The sequence below is a fragment of the Xiphophorus hellerii genome, chromosome 19, assembly GCF_003331165.1.
Source record: "Xiphophorus hellerii strain 12219 chromosome 19, Xiphophorus_hellerii-4.1, whole genome shotgun sequence".
In the NCBI taxonomy this organism is placed as follows: Eukaryota; Metazoa; Chordata; class Actinopteri; order Cyprinodontiformes; family Poeciliidae; genus Xiphophorus; species Xiphophorus hellerii.
In genome coordinates this window covers 7,667,660-7,687,550 of record NC_045690.1, presented here as the reverse complement: position 1 = coordinate 7,687,550, position 19,891 = coordinate 7,667,660, and the positions used below count along the sequence as shown (strand labels likewise).

General features: G+C 36.8%; 1 protein-coding gene across 2 annotated transcripts in view; it reads left to right on the top strand.

Moving 5' to 3' along the window:
- Positions 1 to 800: 800 nt before the first annotated feature.
- Positions 801 to 19,891, top strand: part of pxdn (peroxidasin) — a 45,000-nt gene continuing 25,909 nt past the window's right edge. The window contains exons 1-5 of one of the 2 annotated variants that reach the window (XM_032547146.1): positions 801 to 1,061; positions 8,708 to 8,779; positions 11,555 to 11,626; positions 16,452 to 16,523; positions 19,377 to 19,448. In XM_032547146.1, the coding sequence (XP_032403037.1) occupies positions 877 to 1,061; positions 8,708 to 8,779; positions 11,555 to 11,626; positions 16,452 to 16,523; positions 19,377 to 19,448 (473 nt within the window). In that variant the 5' untranslated portion in view covers positions 801 to 876. The remainder of the gene's footprint in view (positions 1,062 to 8,707; positions 8,780 to 11,554; positions 11,627 to 16,451; positions 16,524 to 19,376; positions 19,449 to 19,891) is intronic. The other variant, XM_032547147.1, reaches the window with a different exon arrangement.

Here is a 19,891-nt window from a genome sequence, read left to right as displayed (position 1 = left end):
CTACATTCTTTGTTATTGCTGAATCATGAACTTTTATCTAAACCAAGGCAAGTGACGCTGACAGAGCTTTAGATGTTGTTCTGAGTTCTTTTATGACCTCCTGTGAAAGTCATCAAATAACCCTTGGAGTAATTTTGGTAAGCCAGCCACAGCTGTGAAAGTTCACCACTCTTTCACCTTTTGGAACAGACGATGAAGGCTCTCACTGTGGTTCTCCAGAATCTCCGAGGTTATGTAACACTTTTTTTAGAATGCTTGATGTCAAGGAGTTTATTTATAGTTTTTTTTTCTTTTTATATTGGGGCATGTGTTCCTTTTGGCCAACTTTGTGTTATCAGATAGGTTTGATATAACTTGATTCTACTGCTCTGCTCCAGTGAAGTGGAAGTCAACTTCCCATTAAATGTGATTTATCAAAGTTTACTTATGATTTTACACCCGATGTTGTGCTTTTAGAAGCCCGATCTCAGCCTGATGTTGCTCAGTCATCGGCTGCATTCTGGCTGCATGCTGCAGGTTGAGCTCCTGCTTCAACTGGACGATCTGCTGACCGTACATTGTTAGGAAATTGTAAAGTGGTAAACATTTGCTATTACAGACAGACAGACAGACAGACAGACAGACTACATTAAAGTAAAGCATTCGCTTTGTGTGGTCAGAAAGCTGTAGCTAATATGAATTAACTTCAGCAATCTGCGTTTTTTTCCCGTCCAGCATTCGGGTGGACTTTGTCAGGATTGTAACCCTGCCCCACTTGCTGCGTGTCTCAGTGTGTGCGCGCGTGAATCCGCCTCTCCCGGCGTGTGTGTGGGTGTGTGTGTGCTGGAGCGGGGCAGCTGGCGCTCTCAGCTCTCTGCTCGGTTCTCACTGCTGGAAATGGCGATCCGGGCTGGCCAGCTCTGTTCTCCGCGTCTCCTGCTGGCGCTTTTCGCGCTTATCGCCTGCGGACCGGAGTCTGCGCTTTGCTGTCCGAGCCGCTGCTTGTGTTTCCGAACCACGGTGAGATGTATGCATTTGAACCTGGAAACCGTGCCGGCTGTGTCTCCGCAGACAACCATTCTGTAAGTAGCGTTTTATTGGGTTTCCCCCCCCCTACCCCTCTCCCCTCCTTCACTCTACTTACTAACGGGAACCCTCCACCGGATAAACCGAGAATCTAATGCATTCATGGAAAAAATAAAAATAAATTGAGCCTTGGGACTTCTGGTATTTTGTCACATTGATTTATAAGGAATTGCAGTAAAGTGGGTCCTAACACAAACGTTTAGGTAGAAAGGCATGTGGGGATCTTAGAACAGAGGTTAATACAAACATCTCAATATGTTTTCACCTGATTGTTGGAGTTCATTAAGGAGGATCAGAGCTGCAAAATAAGGTTCCTCAACTGCGTTCAGCATAAGCCAATAGCATTTCACGTATGCACGTATGATTTAATTAGCAATTCTTGTTCAGCCAAATAATAAGTTACTTACTGGACAAAATTTCCAGCATGAATATTTGTTGAACGTGTAGACAATAAACCCTTGATTAGTTTTGTTGTCTATGTTTGACCTTCTCAGATGAAAGGAAGGAAATTCTTCTACCTCAACAAGCACTTGTGAATGGCGCCTCCTTGTCACGAGTGTGCTAAACAGTTTCCTTTCACAGACTGTCTGGACACAAAGCTCAACATCTGGCCAATCCCTCAAGATATGTGCCAGTCTGAAATCTCCAGAATGCAGTCTATAAAAACGTGGCCCTATAAATAGCCACATTCTATGGCAGTAAATGGACAAGTTACCCTTGCCACACACTCAGAATAAGTTCTGTCCTCTAATATCTGTGGTCAGTCCACAGCAGTGGACAGAGGTTTGCCCGGATTCCCCTCAAAGGGAAGATGAAAGTCCTACGATAGGAAGGGTCTGTATTTTACAGGGATGATCAGCACAGGAGAGCAAACTGGTTTCCCACCAGCTTTTATGTCTGTGGGCTTTGAAGCTGCAGCCACTTGTTGCTCCCCCCACTCTTCTCTTCGCTTCTCTGGGCCGTCATGTCAGGACGTGACTTCTTTTAGTCTGTCATTTGAAATGTTCCTTGAGCGACCCGGAGAACTGCAGTTCTGCGGAACTGCAGTTCTGCGGAACTGCAGTTCTGCAGTTCTCCGGGTGAGACTGCGAGGAAGCCTTTTTATGTGCTGCAATTTATGGAATCACATTAAAAAGTTGTGTGTTTGACACTTGTAGTCAAAGTGAAAATGCAGTGTCTCAAATCCTCCAGCTTTAGGTTCTTTCAAACTTTTGTGCAATAGTGACACTTGACCTGGGATATTCTCCGAAAAGATCAGGACTGTTTCCAATTTTCTGACAAACAGGCCACCGTTGTGGGGAATCTAAAAAAAAACTAAAGATAGACTTTATTTTCCTTCACTGTTAAACATAAACTATTTCACTCTTTGGGTGCTAGATTATACCTTCAAGCTCCGTTATTAGATTTTTGTATCTTTTTCGTTATTCATGTTAAACTCTTAAAACTCAGTGTTTCATTGTCTTGTAGCACAAAAACATAAAAAACAATGAATACGTTTTGCGCCAAGAGCTCGTTTAAAGTCCCCCTCCTCCACTCTTTGGTTTTTGCATTACTTCTGGCCTACATCATAATGATTCAGCTGTTTTCTCTTTGGACTGTCTGTTTGAGGGGCGACAGAATATTACGTTCCCTCTCTGTAATGCTGTAATGACCCCGCTGTATTCCTTCTCACAGATTTGTTAACAGTTCAGGCAAGGTTTGGTAGATGTTTTTGTCAGCATATGATTTGAACCTTTTCTGTCACTTCCTTTGCATCTTGGAAATGGTAGGCTTGAAAAGTCTGGATTTCATTTTTGTGAACTAATGTAGTGTGCACATTGTGAATCCGATTTTTCTTATGGCACTCTAAAAAGGACAAAATGAGGACTACTGAGCCATAGGCATCATAGCCAATATGTATATAAATAACCTGCCTTTTGTTATAATTTGGGAATTGATAGTAACCAGTGACAAAGCACTGTTTGTGAACGTTTGTGTTTGCATATTCAAAAATGAGATAAGTAAATAACCAGAATCAGAAAAAAAGGATATATTGTTTGTTACTGGGTCACCGTCTCCTTTTTCTAGCCAGTATCCAACACTCCGTTTATGGCCGACTTAGGAAAAAGCCTTCAAAAGTCATCTCTGTCTACACCACAGGACAACATGTCAAGAACTACTTGGGGGGAAAAAAAGAACATTTTAAAATGGGCACATGTTAATTGCCTTTAAAGAAGACTATTTAAAGGCTGGGTGTGTCAGATTTAACAGGTTCTTATTTTAATACTTTTGCTTCAATGACAATGATCTTGCTTCACATCATTACAATAGTAATTAATGTTCCATTACTTCAAGTCAACCATTCTTTTCCACTAATTTATCATAAACATTGGCCTGGTGTGCCTGAGAGACAGACAGAGTGAATCAGGAAGAGTCAGTGGTGTCTGTTCTGGTGGAATGTGCTGCAGTCAGGTTGTGTGAGGAGGTCAGTCTCTGCAGCTTTATGGAATGCAAAGGCAGAAATCCCCAAAGCTTTACTCATTTGCACACAGAAATAGGACCCAAGACAGTTGTTGATGGGAGCTCCATTGGCCTTACTCCCACGAATTGCTAAAGCAGAACAGCTGGGGAGTTCTGAGAAAGAGTTTTTGTCACTCAGTCAGTCTGCAAGAGCTTGGAAGGTGAATCATTTATCCTGCATCAGATTTATTTTTCATTGCTTATTGTAAGCTTATTTATTTTTCAATGGTAAATATATTAATTCTCAAGAATCAGTGCTTTCTGCACTGAATCCTTAGCAGCAGTAAGCTGTTTTTATTTATAAACCAGCCGCTTGCTGCTCAGCTTTCTGGTAAAACATTACCAGAAATATTGGGTTTGTCTGTGATGACACCTGGACATAGACACCAGCCCCTACAATACCCTGCAAGGATAAGTATCTGTTGACAATGTATTCATGGTTGTATGGATGGATGAATAGTTTGAGTATTCTGCTTCTAAACAAAGGTCAAGATCCTTGCTCATCACCCCTCTGTTTTTTGACATGGTGGATCATCCTGTTGATCAGTCACTCCATTGTGAGGGGAATTTGGCAGATTCTCAGTTGCTGAAAGTAGGTCTTCCACTTCAACAGTTTGCTTTACTACCGCTGCTGCTACCAGCTTAGGAGTTCACTGGGTTCTGCGGGTCTCTGGACTTCTTACTGTTGGCGCTATTGGTCAAATGTTATTTATGCAGTAATTACTTACTTCAATCATTTGAGCTGGAAATGATTATACACAATATATAATCCTTTATTTATACAGGAAAATCTCTTGAGACTTGTTGTCTTATTTACAAGAGAGACCTGAGAGAGAGACAAGAGAGTCACCACAACATAAAAACCATAAGTAAATTTATAAACTCTTTACAAGACATAGTGACAGTGTCATTTTGGCAACTTTTGAATTTCTGCTGGGTGATTACCATTCTCGTTTAACCCTCATCTAGAAAAACTTCGTGTAACTCCTGGTCCATCTCTTAAAGCCATATCTTCATAGACAGGTCAATTTTCTTCACATAAGATCTTAAACAAAACCAAAAGCATTGTCATGCAGACTACTCCTTGGCTACCTTTGCATGAGACCGCTGTCTAGAAATTGCTGGTATTTTCAGATGATGACACTTTGAGTCAGCTTGGGTTGTCATGCCAGGCCACTATATGGTGCTGTGACTTTAATATGTCATCAAACACACATGCGCCTTTGTCCATTAGCTTAGACCTCACTAGCTTCCACCTCATTGTAAACATTAACCCGTCTCCATCGCCAATGAACAAAGTGCTCAGTGTGAAACAACAAATAAGCAGCTGGATCACATCAAAAATATTACAGTTTTATAATTGAGGAGCAGCTCTGTGTAAACTGGGCTTCTGTGTATATGTCTGGTGTAAAAGCAAGTTTATTGGGGCAGTAGTCAGATTACTAATCAGCTGTATGCACTTGGCTTGAGAATAAGCTGATTAACATAAAATTTGGTCGTTTTCTACTGTCATGTATTAGTGTAGTATCTTCAATCAAAAGATTGTTGGTTTTGAACATTTTTAACAGAATTCTAGGTTTCTCATCAGGAACCACAGCTGTTTAGATGTGTCTCTGCTGCAACAAATCTAAATGAAATGGCTGATTGAATTCTATTCTATTCTATTCTATTCTATTCTGATTTACAGTACATCCTTTAATATGTCATAAAGTTTGCAGAGTAAATTAATGGATCCTGGCATGTTCTACATGTTTCTCTTAATTAATTAAGAGAGACACTCAAAACATGTAAGGCAGTAGGTCTTGGGGAATAAGTTTAGGAGACAGTGGTCTAGGTAAAAAAAAAATGCAACACTAACATAGACGGACGGATGGATGGATGGACAGACAACTTTGCAAATTCAAGAATATTGACAGGAAAGATCTGTGGCCAACAGCATATAATCACTGTATCACCTAAAGAAGTAACAGTCATGAACTTAGCTTGTGTCAAAATCCCATGTAAACAAAATCACTTCATGAGAAAAATGTCAAAGTTTAGTGCAAAACCATACGGGGGAGTTTAACTTCAGGCTTTGTTTTTATCAGCTTGAATTATGGGTCTATCTTCCTGTGTGGGTAATTGAGCCTGGTAGACTGTTCATTTTCCAGCCATGTGTTTAGGCAAAGCCAGAACAGGTCTGTCAACCCTTTCACAGGGTTGTTAACATACATTTTTTAAACTTCCCTCTGGTTTTCTTGCTGTCAAACCTCATTACTTTGGGTTAGCATGCTTCCTTAATGAGTTCCACAACAAATCTAATGAAATTGTTGGAATTTTCTAAAACAACACTACGGCGTTCCTTGGTCACTTAATTTGCTAAATGAGTTTAAAATGTTTTGCTTGCTAAATGTCCCTGATAGTTTACTCTATGTTTTTGCTGGCTATGAGGTGAGTCATTTCCTCTCTAATTTCCAGTTGTTCCTAAACAAAGACTAAGTAAGATGACAGACTGCCATAATAGTGGATAATCTTTAGTCACTGTAACATGGAATTAAACTTTTTTTTTTGTTGCATGCTTGCAAGAAGAGCGTTAACATGGCTTTAGCTAAGACAAATTGTCTTTAAAATGTATTTTATAGTGATCAACATCTAACATGAATGCAGATTTTCATTTTTCTTTACAAAATCTAAGACCAAGGCACCTTGATGTCACTTTGCCACTTAAACATTCCACACATAATCCAGAGTCGGTTTTCAGTTTAGCTTGTAGACTCTCAGGACATTCTAATCAGTTGAGCATTTCCTTCCATCTTGTCCTTTCTGCCTGACCCTACTTAGCCTTCTGTAGAAAGAAGCAGAGTTGTTTGAATGCTGTCTGAAAATCTGAGGTGCAGTTAACCACCTAATGTCCTGCTATTATCTCTTACAGCTGTAATATGTGAAACCGTGTCTTTTTTTAAATCATTAAAAACATTATAAGAATGACCTCACCCGAAATCTGGTGCACTTATTTGTGCTATCTGCTGATAGGTGCTGCCTGAATCAGCACGTAGCCTTGTTCATTTATCCTGCTTCTCATCCCTCAGGCCCAGAGGAGGTAGGACAGTGTCTGCCTCAGCATGTCTGGAAAATGTGTCCTGCAATGCTACCTTGCAGAGAAGCCTTCCCTAAGAGTATCTCATATCCACGGAAGACAACTCATTCTGAATGTGCTTGACGCTTTCTAATTCACAGAGTGGTTTAAACTTTACTGACTTTAAAAATTGTACAAGTCAAACAAAAACTTCTAAAGGGTTACTGTGATCCTGACAACTTCAGCTAAGATGGGTTAAGATGACACTAGAATCAGGAGCATTTAAGTGGGGATTTATTTCCAAAAAAGTGTGACCATCCTTGTTTGTTGATGTTGCTAACAGTGTCATATTGGAGACTTAAATTATACAGTGTTTCTTCCATCAAAGTCTACAGCCAAGCTGTGTCAAACAATTGGAGGAAGCATCTGTAACTGACCTGGTTCATTGTAATACAGACTTTAGGATTTGTAAAGATCTTCTGTTGTTTCTTTGTGAAATACTCACTGGTCAAAAATAAACCCTAGGGCCCTGGTGAGACCACTTCACTTGTTTTAATATATATTTTGAATATTTTTCTGCTTTGTCTCTTAAGGTTTACCTACTCGGATATGGTATTCTATTTGCTATTTAACAGTAAAGTTAAGCCTCAAGACTCATGCTTTCTTTCATCACTAAAAGTAAAAACGAGGTGACTTAGTGTTGCATAAGTTTTTCCTTTTTTATAATTGTTATTTATTAAGTTAACTAAAAACATGCAGAATCAAGAAACTTTAAATAACCCATTGAGTAAAGAAAAGCAACTTCAATATTTTATTTGCAGAAACATAAAAAACAAAAGCAAAATGAAAGCTGGTTTTCTACAGAACTTAGAAGATTTTGATCTCAAGCCTTCCATCGGGCCGATGTCTTGACAGTTTTGCAAGATAGCAAAACTATGTTATGTCTTTCTGAACCAGGCAGAGATTGTTTACAGTGAAAAGTCAGCACTTGGAGGCAGCCTGAACTCTTACAGGGTCAATTGAGCTTTCTAGAGAACGCCCAGGTCTGCAAACTGTAGTCGGTTTCTCAGATCCATTTGAACATTTTTGTGTGGTTCAGTTTACATAGGATTGACATTAATCTTTTGAAAGTGATCTAACTTTTTGTTACATATCTCACAATATGTGTTTAATTACCAGTTTGCTTCACTGATATACAAAGCAGTACTGTTTTTATCCAAAATGTTAGGACTTCATCATTCTGCCAAGGCAGTCATTATATACAAGTGAAAAACATTGAAGACAGCTCACAGTTTTTCCAGCCGCGAAGGTCTCAGAAAGTTCATTCTGATCCTCAAAAAAACAACAACAAACCCAGGAGCGTTTTCAGTCTCTACAGGTCTCAGTTAATATGTCCAATGTCAAAGTTCATGATGGGACATTTAGAGTTTTTGCCTGTCTTGTTTTTGTCTGTTCAATTCTGAGAAATTAAAGGTCAGTCTGCAACCTGATTTTGGTTGTATTTGAATTAAGCTGTTCAATAAAATGCTATATTAAGATAAAATACTTTTTTATGTACTTTAAATTCATAAGTTTGCATATGGTAAAATTAATGGGGAAGGTGCTTCTTTTTTTTTTTTTTACCTTTGCTGAACATCCATTCTTCCTCTTACCTTAACTTGTTGCTGTGAAAAAAGTCCACTAGTACCACAAAAGCTTTAAAAGAAAAAAACAACACTTTTCACATGTTTTTTCAATGCTGCTAATGTCACATAATAAAGAGTGATTTCACTTCAGTCTCTAAAAGATAAGATGCAAAGTCATAGTATGTCAGCTTTGTTTTCTATTTTTGCAGACTCATTCAATTAGAGAGAAACAGGAGACAGATTCTAAAGCCTGCTGACTGCAGCAAACAACCCTGTGCTTGTTATCTTTAAGGCAAACGTTATTGAAATCCCCCAAGAAGATTAAAGCCCTAACAAAGAAATTCTTGTGAGATGAGCATCCTGTAATACTTTGGGATTTTCCTGACGGTGATTGGGTATCACATATCGTACTAACACAGTGAAATATTCTAAACGATTAACACATTCTCTTTTTTTCTTTCAGGGACCTGAGATTCAACAAAATCAAGGATTTACAACCAGGTTCCTTCAGGCGATTAACGAACCTCAACACACTGTAAGTCGCCCTGTCTCTGTATGAGAAGCAAGAAAATTTCCAAGCTCTTCTTCTGTGGTTTCACAAACTGGGTTCAGAATATAATTTTAGTAGAATTACTAAAATTCTAGTAATTTTTTTTTCACCTCCACCTGCATTTGTGTGTTTTTTTCTCTTATATTTAGCACTAACACACATATTTAGCACATTCATATTCATAAGAAATGTTGGTTTGTTATGTTTCCTTTTTTAGTTATCTTTTCAGTTTTCAGGTGATTATATAAGCACCACCTTATCTAAATATTTGCTTGAGCGGTTGAGCTGTTTCTTCATCTGTTCTTGAAGAATATTGTGAAATAAAAGAAATACACCCAAAAGAAAGCAAAACATGCACTGTAAACTTTAAACAATTTTCTTTCCATGTACACTTTGGGTAAAACCAGTACTGAACGCACCAGCATTTCTTTTCTCGGTAAATATATTTCATAAGCAAGCAAAATCACAACCTACACATAAAGTTGTCTACACATACAAATACATTTATTGCAAATTATTCAATGAATGAGTGTGTAATGACACCTGAGATAGAGTATTTACAAAAAGGATGTTGAACAGCCTGAGAAAGCCAAGAAACCAGCTAAAATCTGTTTGTATTAAAGTACTGCGTAGAGTTTGGTTACTGAAAAGAAAAAAAACCTTAATGAAAAAGTCCTTGTGTTGCGCAGTGTAGTAATGACAAAGGTTACAGCTGCATTTCTAAACGTCTGGGTATTCCTGTTAGCACCAGTGTAGCCATAATTCTGAATTCCAGAACATTATTTCACCACAAGGCGTATACACTGAGGCGCCTCTCATAGGATTTCTGGTAGAGAAGTCAAAGAAATGATCAAAGGAATTCTCCAAGAGTCAATAAGTACATTTGTGACTTTTTCAGAAGATTCATGGTGTGGGCTGTCTTGCAGCATGTCATACTGGCTGACTTCATATAACTGAAGGAAGGATAAATAGAAACATTTCTGATTAAAATCTAAAGAGAACAGCTCTGAATTTTCAAGAAAATTAGTCCCAAACATTTGGCCAAGAAAATTATTAATTGGTTCCAGTACAAATTCCACCAAAGGAATCCAAGTCAGTGGGAGAAAACCCAGAATGTGCTGTGAAGCGAGATGTTCATTGAGTGTATGATTCTCCTAAACAAAATTCACAATACCACTTTCCCTTCAGAAGTGAACCATTTAGCTCACTTTTGAATATTGTAATTTAAGCATGGATACAGCCATGTTGGGGAGGTCTCAAAGGTCTGTTAGGGAACATTATTGACAGATCAGTAGCAATGTCATGGTGAAGCTTTAAACACTTAAAAGCAGTAGTAAAAATAACTTTAGAATTAGAAAAATAACTGTTCCTTTGCCAGATAATTTAAAGTTTTCCATTTCTTTTTATTTTTCAATAATTTTATTTTATATATAAATATATAAATAAAATCTTTACCAGCAGATCAGGTCTTCATTGCAACGATCCTTTCTGTTGGGTTGTTTTTTTCCTGAAAAGGCAGAAAGTAGATTAAGTTGTTGGAGCACAGCCATTTTCCACTCTTAGCAGACACATCGTCACCTGCAGGGTTCCCCAGACTGTTCAGCTTCAGTGGGCCTGTTCAGAGCTAACACTTGATGTAAACTGGGTGAATGTGTCCAAACCTAGTAGTACAATGTACCCCTAAAAAACTATCAAAAAATATTGAATGTACCAGATTGTGGATCATTTAGCCACTGTAAAGACAGAAAAGCCCCTGCGTTAATTCCTGGACAAAATATTTTGCTCTTTTTTTCCAACTTCTTCAGCTTGTTCTGTTGAGTTCTGCAATGGCTCCTCATGGGAGTCGACCCCTGCTCTGTGTCAAGGATTTGTCCCTCAACAGGACAAAACAAAACTCTGTCTCCAACTACCAAGATAAGTTCCTCATATGGAACACTGGTTGTGTCTCTCCCCTAACTATTGTTACTTTCCTTGACTTTTCTGTATCTGTTATTTAAGTGTTTCACTTTTCTTTGGTAGTGATATTTCTTCACAGATGCTGTGATTCTATAAGAACTCAAACACAACATATTGTCCAAGACTATTGAACCTAACAAGTTCATTTGACATTGCTAAAAAGTGAATTGGAAATAAAACAATTGTGACACCAAGATAATCTGCAGCCATTATGCATTTTACCCCATTTATGACTTTGATTGCACCTGTTAATTAATCCTAATATGGTTGCACAGTGCTGCACAGGGTGTGATGTTGTTGGAGAATGATGTGATGATGTAGTTTGCAAATTAGAACAAATTTCAGTTTTGCTGAGTTTTCTTGGTACTACAATTTCCTTACCTCATTGATAAGGATTCTATATTTTCAATTCTCTGTCCTCTACTATGCATGCAGGACACTTTTAGGTTGTTTGCAGTTCACACAGGCAATCACATACAAGTCGGATACATTTGGAAAAATGAACAACCATGCAAAAAAAAAACAAAAAAAAAAACAAAACAAACAAATTTCATAAAAAAAAATTGTAATTTAGCAGTGTCAATGTTACCTATGTGTCAGAAAAGGTGATGCAATTTCAGAACATGCTGAAATGTACTATGCAGAAGGAAAAAACCTCACATTTTCCTGTTATTAAATCAAATGAGCTTTTTTCTGGATTTAATTGAAGTCCAGAATAGGTTCTCTTGGCACATTTTGAAGTCTTTGATGGTTTATCTTTACATTCAAGAAGAGCAACTGACAGAGCAACTTCTTCTTTCACAGTCTCCTCAACAACAATCATATACGAAGGATTCCCAGGGGAGCGTTTGAAGACCTAGAAAACCTCAAGTATCTGTAAGTTTGCTGCATTTAATTTTGTTTCCTTATATGTTTAAGAGGGATGTTATTCATTGGTTCTGAAATGACACAAAACCAATTTTTGCTTAACCGTTTGAGTATTTCTTATCCAATCTTACAGCTAAATTAACTCCTGGGAGAACCTGGTGATCATTCCGCCTGACTCTTTCATATTTTTTTTATGTGTGTTTGTGAAGGAGGGTATTGTTATGAATCATGCAGAATGTCATTTGGGAAATTATATGCCCATAGTGAAGCAAAATTCTTGCAGTGAGGTGTTGCTAGACGGAGGAGTAGCTTTATAAAAAAGAGTTTTAGTTCAAAGTATTCTTATGCCAGCTGTGTCCTGAGGATGTTATCTATCCTTTTTATGCATGTGCAGTCAATGGGGTGGCAGCATCTTCTGCTTGGGGCAAATAATGAGGAGAGTAGCTTGCATGCTGTTGTGATAAACAGCACTCCAGGACCCCAGGATCTCATTTTCTTATTTTAATTGGTTGGGGGCAGCAGAAGGAGGGGCTTGCACAGAGCTCCATTCATGCAAGAATTACCATTGGGTGCCAGACAGAAGGTTTTTATATTTGGTATATTTATTTTAATTTCACTAACTCTATTTTTTTTATATGTAGCCTAATCTGATCTTGAATACAAATTATACATTGTATTAAAGAAAAAAAAATCTTGCATAAACAATAAACCATATAGATATAAATATATATATACTCTTTTTTTTTGCTTATTAGAACACGTCTATATGGTATCTATGGATGTTGGAAAAAGATTCAACTTGGGCTATATTAACATAAGTAAGCTTTTTTAATGAACGTCAAGGAAGCGCTAACAATGTAACATCCTATTTGAAACTGAGATAGCTACTCACTTTAGCTGCTACAACAGAAAGCAAGACCTTATAGCCATTTTGTACTTCTGCTGTTTCTTGTTTTGGACCTGACTTGTCTTTGTGTGTTAGCAGACATTTGAAAATACCAAAGTAAAATCTAGTTTTTCTCATTGCCACACATATATTGCTGTTTAAGGTTTTGTAGTTTTTAGCAGTGCTAATTGTGATGATCACTAGCCTAAGATGTTGATGAGAGTTTAAAATGCAAGCCCTAAATTAAGTTGTCTTTGTTTCAGGATGTTTGTAAAATTGTGTTGTGCAGCCACTGCATTTCATCCAAGTAGCGTGTGTGACTTTGTAACTGCTTCTCATATAAAATAGTATTAAAAACTTACTGTAGGAAATCAACACAATGCTGTCACTCTTCATAAATCGACTAATGCATTTCCAACTAGACACAAATCTCTGTATGTCAACTATATGGTCATATTCAATTGATTAGAGTAGCACTGAAAGTCAATTTATTTCAGTAACTCAATTCACTAAGTCAAACCAATTTAATGGATTAATTACACACAAACTGTTATTTTAAGCATTTGTTTATGTTATGTTTTATGTTACTTATAATTTTCCACTTATAGCTGATGAAAACCCAACATTTAACATTAGAATATTACAAAAGACCAATTGAAAACATTTTAAACCAAAAATGTGTGCCTAGTAAATAGTATTATTAAGATCTAGAGGTAGCTACAGTATTTGGAGTAACTAAACCTCACAAATAAGCCTCATTGGAATACTTATTTTAATCTACTAAATATGACCGTAAAGTTGATCTGGGTCATACATCAGCTACTTAGTAACAAAAAGTAGTTGTCACTTCTTTTTGAGTGTGTTTAACTGAAAACACTTAGAACTCTGAGTATAAATTAGTTATTTGCCTTAGCAGTGTGCAGAAAATTGCTCTGACTCTGGTAGGAGACTTACTGGAGCCAAGTAGTTGTGTCTGTTTAGAGATCAGTGCAAGCTGAGTTATTTGCCAAGGTGAAAAGGACTTCAGAGGATAAAGTCTGTCCCCCACTTAGTCTGTTTCCATTGATGTGAATGAATAAGTAAAGTTTCCCTTAATCAAAACAATTCTCAAGCAAAGATCAAGAACAGAATGTTTCTAACTGGAGTCAATGTTCTTTGGATGTTTTAAATTTAACATTTTTTAGTTAAGGTCCTCTCCGAAGGTTTCAGCTTGTTTTTAAAAGATATATTTAATAGATAACACTTAGTATTGTCCTGTCAAAGGGAGGTAAAGATAATACTTTGGATTACCTCCAAATTAGGTAAATACTGGGAGCAAACATACATTTTCTGGACTTGTTCTTAAATCTGTGAAATTAAAGAAACGGCAATTGTAAAAGTGAAAAAAAAACAACCAAAAAACACATTCACTTTTTACAAAACTGAATTTTGTTTTGGCTCCACAGCAGACCACATTTAGGTCTACAACCACACAATGGTTTGGTCCATTTGACCTAAAACAACTGAAATTAGATGTAATTACTGTTTCCCAAAAATGTTTGAGTCCAACTTCCCAGCAGGTAGGAACAAACAAGAGGCTCGAGACAAGAGCATTTCAGCTTTTTTGTTTTCCTCTCCACTGGATTCCAATCAAGAGCCTACAGATTCCTTACGGTCCTCCCCCATATTTGCAATTAAATCCTGCAGCTGTTTTAGTCACTTTTAATTAGGGAGCCCCTCCCCATCAAAACACAGCTGATCTGAGGACTGTACCGCTGCAGGAACCTTCGTGATTGTTGGAAGTATCTGGTTACATCTTCCTGCTAGTCAGAGCTTAAAGCTGGAGGTTCCCATCTTACCTCTTCACTTTCATTGAAGCACAGTGTAGCTGTCTCTGATTCATCTTCAATGCAGTTAAAGCTTCATGGTTAGCTTTCTTTTCTCTGTAAGAACCAGCTCAATAAACAGATCAGACTGATGGAAACATGCAAAGAGTTTGCCGATTGTTTTCTTTTACAGATGCTGTTTCTAATTAGAGAATCAAAAAGTTTTCTTTTTCCATAGATGTAGAACTTTAAAAGTTACACGTTGCAGCACTGTGTTGTGTTTGCATCCATTTTGGTTGGTTATTTTTTTTGTAGTTTATCAAAATATACTATCTGAAAAACTTGAAAATGAAAAGTTAAACATCTCAAAAATAACATTTTGAAAACAATTACTTTATTGTTGGAACAATTTTGTGAAAGGTAATTTGCCTTCTGATTTAATGCCGATGAAGGAACAAATTTCATCAGAGTTGTTGAAACATTCTCCAGACATTTCAATCTGATCTCTTTGAGCAACACACTTTTAGTTAATTAATTAGTTGTTTAAGTTTACCTGCAACAAAGAGGAAAAGGTTGTAAGATCTAGAAGCGATGGAAAGGAAGATTAATTGAATGACAGACAAGGCCATTTTTCATACTAAGTATTTTTGTATTCTTGCTGGTTGCTGGTTAACTTTGGGTTTTGATGTTATAGTGTCTCATCACGCTTTAAGTTCAGTCTGTCTATTTTCTTTATTCATGAATGTATTTTGAAGTTAGATTTGCAGATGTTGTTTATTTGGTCTAAACAATACGGTTGAAGTCTGTTGAATGTGCTGGACAGACACAGTAAACGTGGTTTTAAGTGCTTTTCAAAGTTGTAAGTTTAAGTCACAAAAATGGCTCATTTAATCCGAAATGGACAACTTGCTATTTAGTCTACCCACAGATGGTTATACTAACCAATGGTGCTGCAGTCTGGGTGGCACTGTGCCTGCTGCTTGAATGACAGGCATTTTCACAATTTCCAATGTCTATCTCAGATTTATGAACTTTGGGATAATTTGCAGCTGACTCATTCAAAAACATGATACAATGGTCCTTTATCTTGCTGTTATGTGTCTGTTTAACTCTTTTGTTTGATTTTTATTACAGAGTGATTATGTTCAACCAAAGTTTAGCTCAAATTGTCTTGGTGGTTTCCTGTTCTATGAAAGAACTCAGCTTTTTGTAATCTTCTTGTTTTAATGTTATTTTTTTTATTATTTAATTCTTGTCCTGTTGGAGATCTGCATTTCTCATTAAGTCCCGGGTTAAAATCATGAAGTGTGTGATGGGAGATGAAAGGATGAACAGCTGGAAGCTATTGCTTTTCTAGGCTCACATTTCTTTGACATGTATTGCAGAAGAATAACATGCACATGAGGAGGGTGGTTTGCCTTTCAGGGGCGCCTGGTGATCCTGAACATTGTGTTCATGATTCCAGCCTGTTCTACATTATTACATGGAACGTGCAGCAAACATTTCACCCACGGAAATTTGTTATGTTTTTTATTACTTTGATCATTTCTCACATTTGTATTTGTTTTTGATATTTTGGTAACAATTTAGATCACTGAAAAGACAGCAAATGGTTTCCTTGTGATGTAGATATAGCAACTTACTACTTATTCTGAGTGAGCCTGTTGTGCAACTCGGAGACTATTGAGTTTTCACTTCAAACTATTCTTGTGGAAGGTGATTTATACTGAGGAAAGAGCTTGCTATTTAATGAAATACATTGAAATGTTTATACCATAAATGTTTGTTTTATTAATTTGCAAGCAAGAAAAATAGTCAATTGATCAACAAGGATAATGGAAGCTCTTGGGCCATCACCTTTTACAATTTCTCTTTATTCTTTAGCTGTATGCTTTGCATGTTTACAGGAAGATAGTGGCTTTTTTTATTGTAGGCAAACAATATTGGGATGAATGAATTTGTTTAAAGGTTTTTAATTCATCACCAGGAGTAAAAACCATTGTGAAAGTTGCTCTATTTAATTTTTGGGGGCAAATTAAATTATTTTTATAACATGCTATAGGACTCAATACTTTTTCTCTATAAATAGGGAAAATTAAGATGTGTAAGTGTTACTAATGTCACTGATTATCTCTCCTTTCAGCTATTTGTACAAGAATGAAATCCAATCAATTGACAGACAAGCATTTAAGGGCCTTGTCTCTCTTGAGCAACTGTAAGTGACCGAGTTCTTCATTCACCTTTTCTATTCGCTCGCAGCATTCTGCCTTCTTATGCCCATTTGTACATGGCTTGACCCCTCTCCCCTCTCCTGAGGATCTCTGTAAAGAAATCCCAAAACCTGGCAAAGCTGACATGCTTATGAGTTATACAGTGCATAAATCAAAGCATGTTCTTTGCTTCTTAGGTTGTAGATGGGCATTATGCTGCTACATGCGACGGCTCTTTCCCTTTTTTGTTGCCACTATGCATGCCATTTGTGCACCTGACCTTTGTCTGTTGCGCTGTGACCCACTTTGACTCCCTCTGCATGAGTCGCATGGTGATCATGACAGCTTTGCCCCAACCCCACTGAAACTGTAAAACTTAATATGTTGCCGTGTTGTGCTGCAGTCAGGACTACTGTAGTACAAAGCTTTGACCTACGTCTGTCTTCTTGGTGCAAAACTTACACCTCCCGTATGATTTGCTATAATCTTGTGTGTGTGTGATTTTTTTCTAGATAACCATGCATAATTTGTGCTTTGTTTGTGTGATAAAGTTCAACTGTTTCCCATAAGTACTGAACATTGCACAGTTTTGTAGCGATGCACCAATCCACTTTTTTCTCTTTTGAAACTAATACATATATCTGAGGCTCAGTATCGCCCAATACCGATCCGATACTGAAAAACAGCCCGGGCACATTGTCACCATACCCGATCTAGAACTTCTTTCAATATCGGGACCGATACGGTTATTAATATCGGATTGGTGCATCTCTACAATTTGGGGATTTGGAGACCCTTGGACTAATACTTGATGCCTGCTGTAAAAGAGAAGTAACTAGGAGTTCAAACTGGGATGTTGCTTGGAAAAAAATATATAACTCTTACCTTTAATTCAATTTTTATGTTGTCTGCAGTCAGTGGGAACCTGAGATTGTACATTTTTGTTCATGTTTCAGTATGAATTGTGATTCCATGCATTAATAATAATAAAAACACATCCTAACCAACTTGGCCCCATGTTTGGCTACAATGTGAAATCATGATTGAACTTTAAATCTCTTTGGATAGCTGAGTTCAAATTAATTCACCACACCTGATTACTGATTACTGTTTTGAGATGCAAAATGCATGAATGAATAAATTTTAACCAAACCAATTTTAAGACAAAACAGAAAATGAATTTGTTTTTATTATATGTGCAGTAAAATGCAATAATCCTTTTAATTTAGTCGGAAACAAATTTAACTCAGTATAATCCAATATATATTTTAGTGGGTCATCTTAACGATGATTTTGATGTGCTGTGCCCTTTCTTAACTCAATCAACAACAAATAACCTATGTAATAAAATTTATTTTCAGTGTCAGACCAAGCAGCTGGGTTGAATTTTCCCCCAATAAAGAATACTTTATGTGTTGGTGGCAAGTTGTAAATCCCAGTAATTCTATTAAAACAGATGCCAAGGCATGAAGTCTCATTGTGACTTCATTGTTCTGAATGGGGAAAATCCCAAATCAGTGGTTGATGATTCTCCTGTGATTCATAAGTGTCTAAGTCTCATGTCTGATTTGCTGTTGCAGTGGCTTTGGTTTGTATCAGCCTAACCTGATGATTTATAGCCACCAATGAATTAGGCCTAAAAGAAATTCATCATGGCTTTATTCTCTGATGTCTGATGTTTAAAAGGTTCTTTGTTGTTTTAGTTTGTTTTACTGCTGCATTAGTGTTGATTCTCAGGTGGAAGCAATCCCAATTTGAAACCTTATTGATTATTTTTATCCACCTGTCTGATTTTTTCTGCATTTATAATTTGTGTCTCCAATCTGATAAAATGCAAAGCTGATTTTAATATATTGTAGTTCTCTAAACAAAAAACTTTTTTTTTTTCCTTTTTCCATGAAGATTTTTAAGTAGATCACATTTTACTAACTAGCATTACAAATGAACTGAATTTGACTTTATTGCATTTTAATTGGGACAAACTCTGGCCTTATGATATTGGATCTGAATCCAATAATCTGACATTATTATTGGATTGTATTAGGTGATTTTGATAGAATTTGGTCAAATCGGATTTCATATCATATGAAAAAAAAATGCAACTGTTTGAGATGTAAAATACCCTTAGCTGCAGTTTGTGTTTGAAATATGCAAAACAAAAATGACTTGATTTTTTTTTCTTTTACATCTTGTTTACATAAGACATGGTTCTACTGCTTTATTGACCACTGCTTTATTCTACTGAATTGAATGAAATTAGACATAATTATGAATTTACTCATTTGTCTGCATGACTCATCTGACAGGTATGAATGCAGTAGTGATAGCAAACCTTTTCCCTAACCAAAGCTGAAGTTTGCTAAAAATTCACTTGAGTTACTTTAAGGTGAGAAGAAATAGGTTTCTGTAATCTAATGAAAAATAGCATTTACAGTAACTGGTTACTGAGCATAGTTACTGAGCATAACTATTTAAATATTATTCACACTAATAAAAAATCCAAATAGAAAGCACCCAGAATTAGTTGCTTTGACTTCGTCTCAAGTGTTTGTCAGAATCCTTACATAAATTGCATATTTCAGTCATTTTCTCTTGAAATTGTTCTACTTTTACTTCCTTGAATTTAAAATTGGATCCTTAAATTTTAAACATAAGTATGTCATAAATGCTTACATGTAGACTCCTGCAGTCTGTCAAGTTCCACAGTGCCGTTTTCTCCATAGTTATTTCTGACACACTATTGTCCAAACCCCAACCTGTCCACACCCTGCCCCCACCCATTCCATTCCATAGAATAATGTAACAATTTATAATCATGAAACCTGAAATACCTATTTGTACATTTTGTTCTGTTTCAGCTACCTGCACTTCAACAGCATCGATTCTTTGGAACCGGAATCCTTCAGCCATCTGCCGAAGTTGGAACGACTGTAGGTGCACTCTGTCTCATCTTTTTGCCAAAATTCATAAAATATATTTAGTTCAGACACAATACGAGTACAGTTAAAATCTCCTTTTATGAATCAGTAAACTGTTTTATTAACTGTTACTAGGTTTATAAGAGTTTGTTTATTTAGCTAGATGCAATAATTAGCATGGTTTTATGAAACTCCCTCCTTCTCTTGTATCTCATAGACTTAATGATATGTTAGGTTCTTGTTTCATTTTTTAAACCTGGTGTATTTGCACTTGCAGCCTTGAGTCTGTGCAAATAGATGGAACACCTGCAGAAAAGAAAAAAAAAGAGGAATAGGGGAAGGAAGGAATTCCCAGGTGCGTAGTTTAGCCGCTGTTGGGGAAGATTTCCATGGACACAGTCAAAGCAGAGACAAGAAAGATCTTTGAATCAGTTTCCTGAAAGGAAGGATACAGA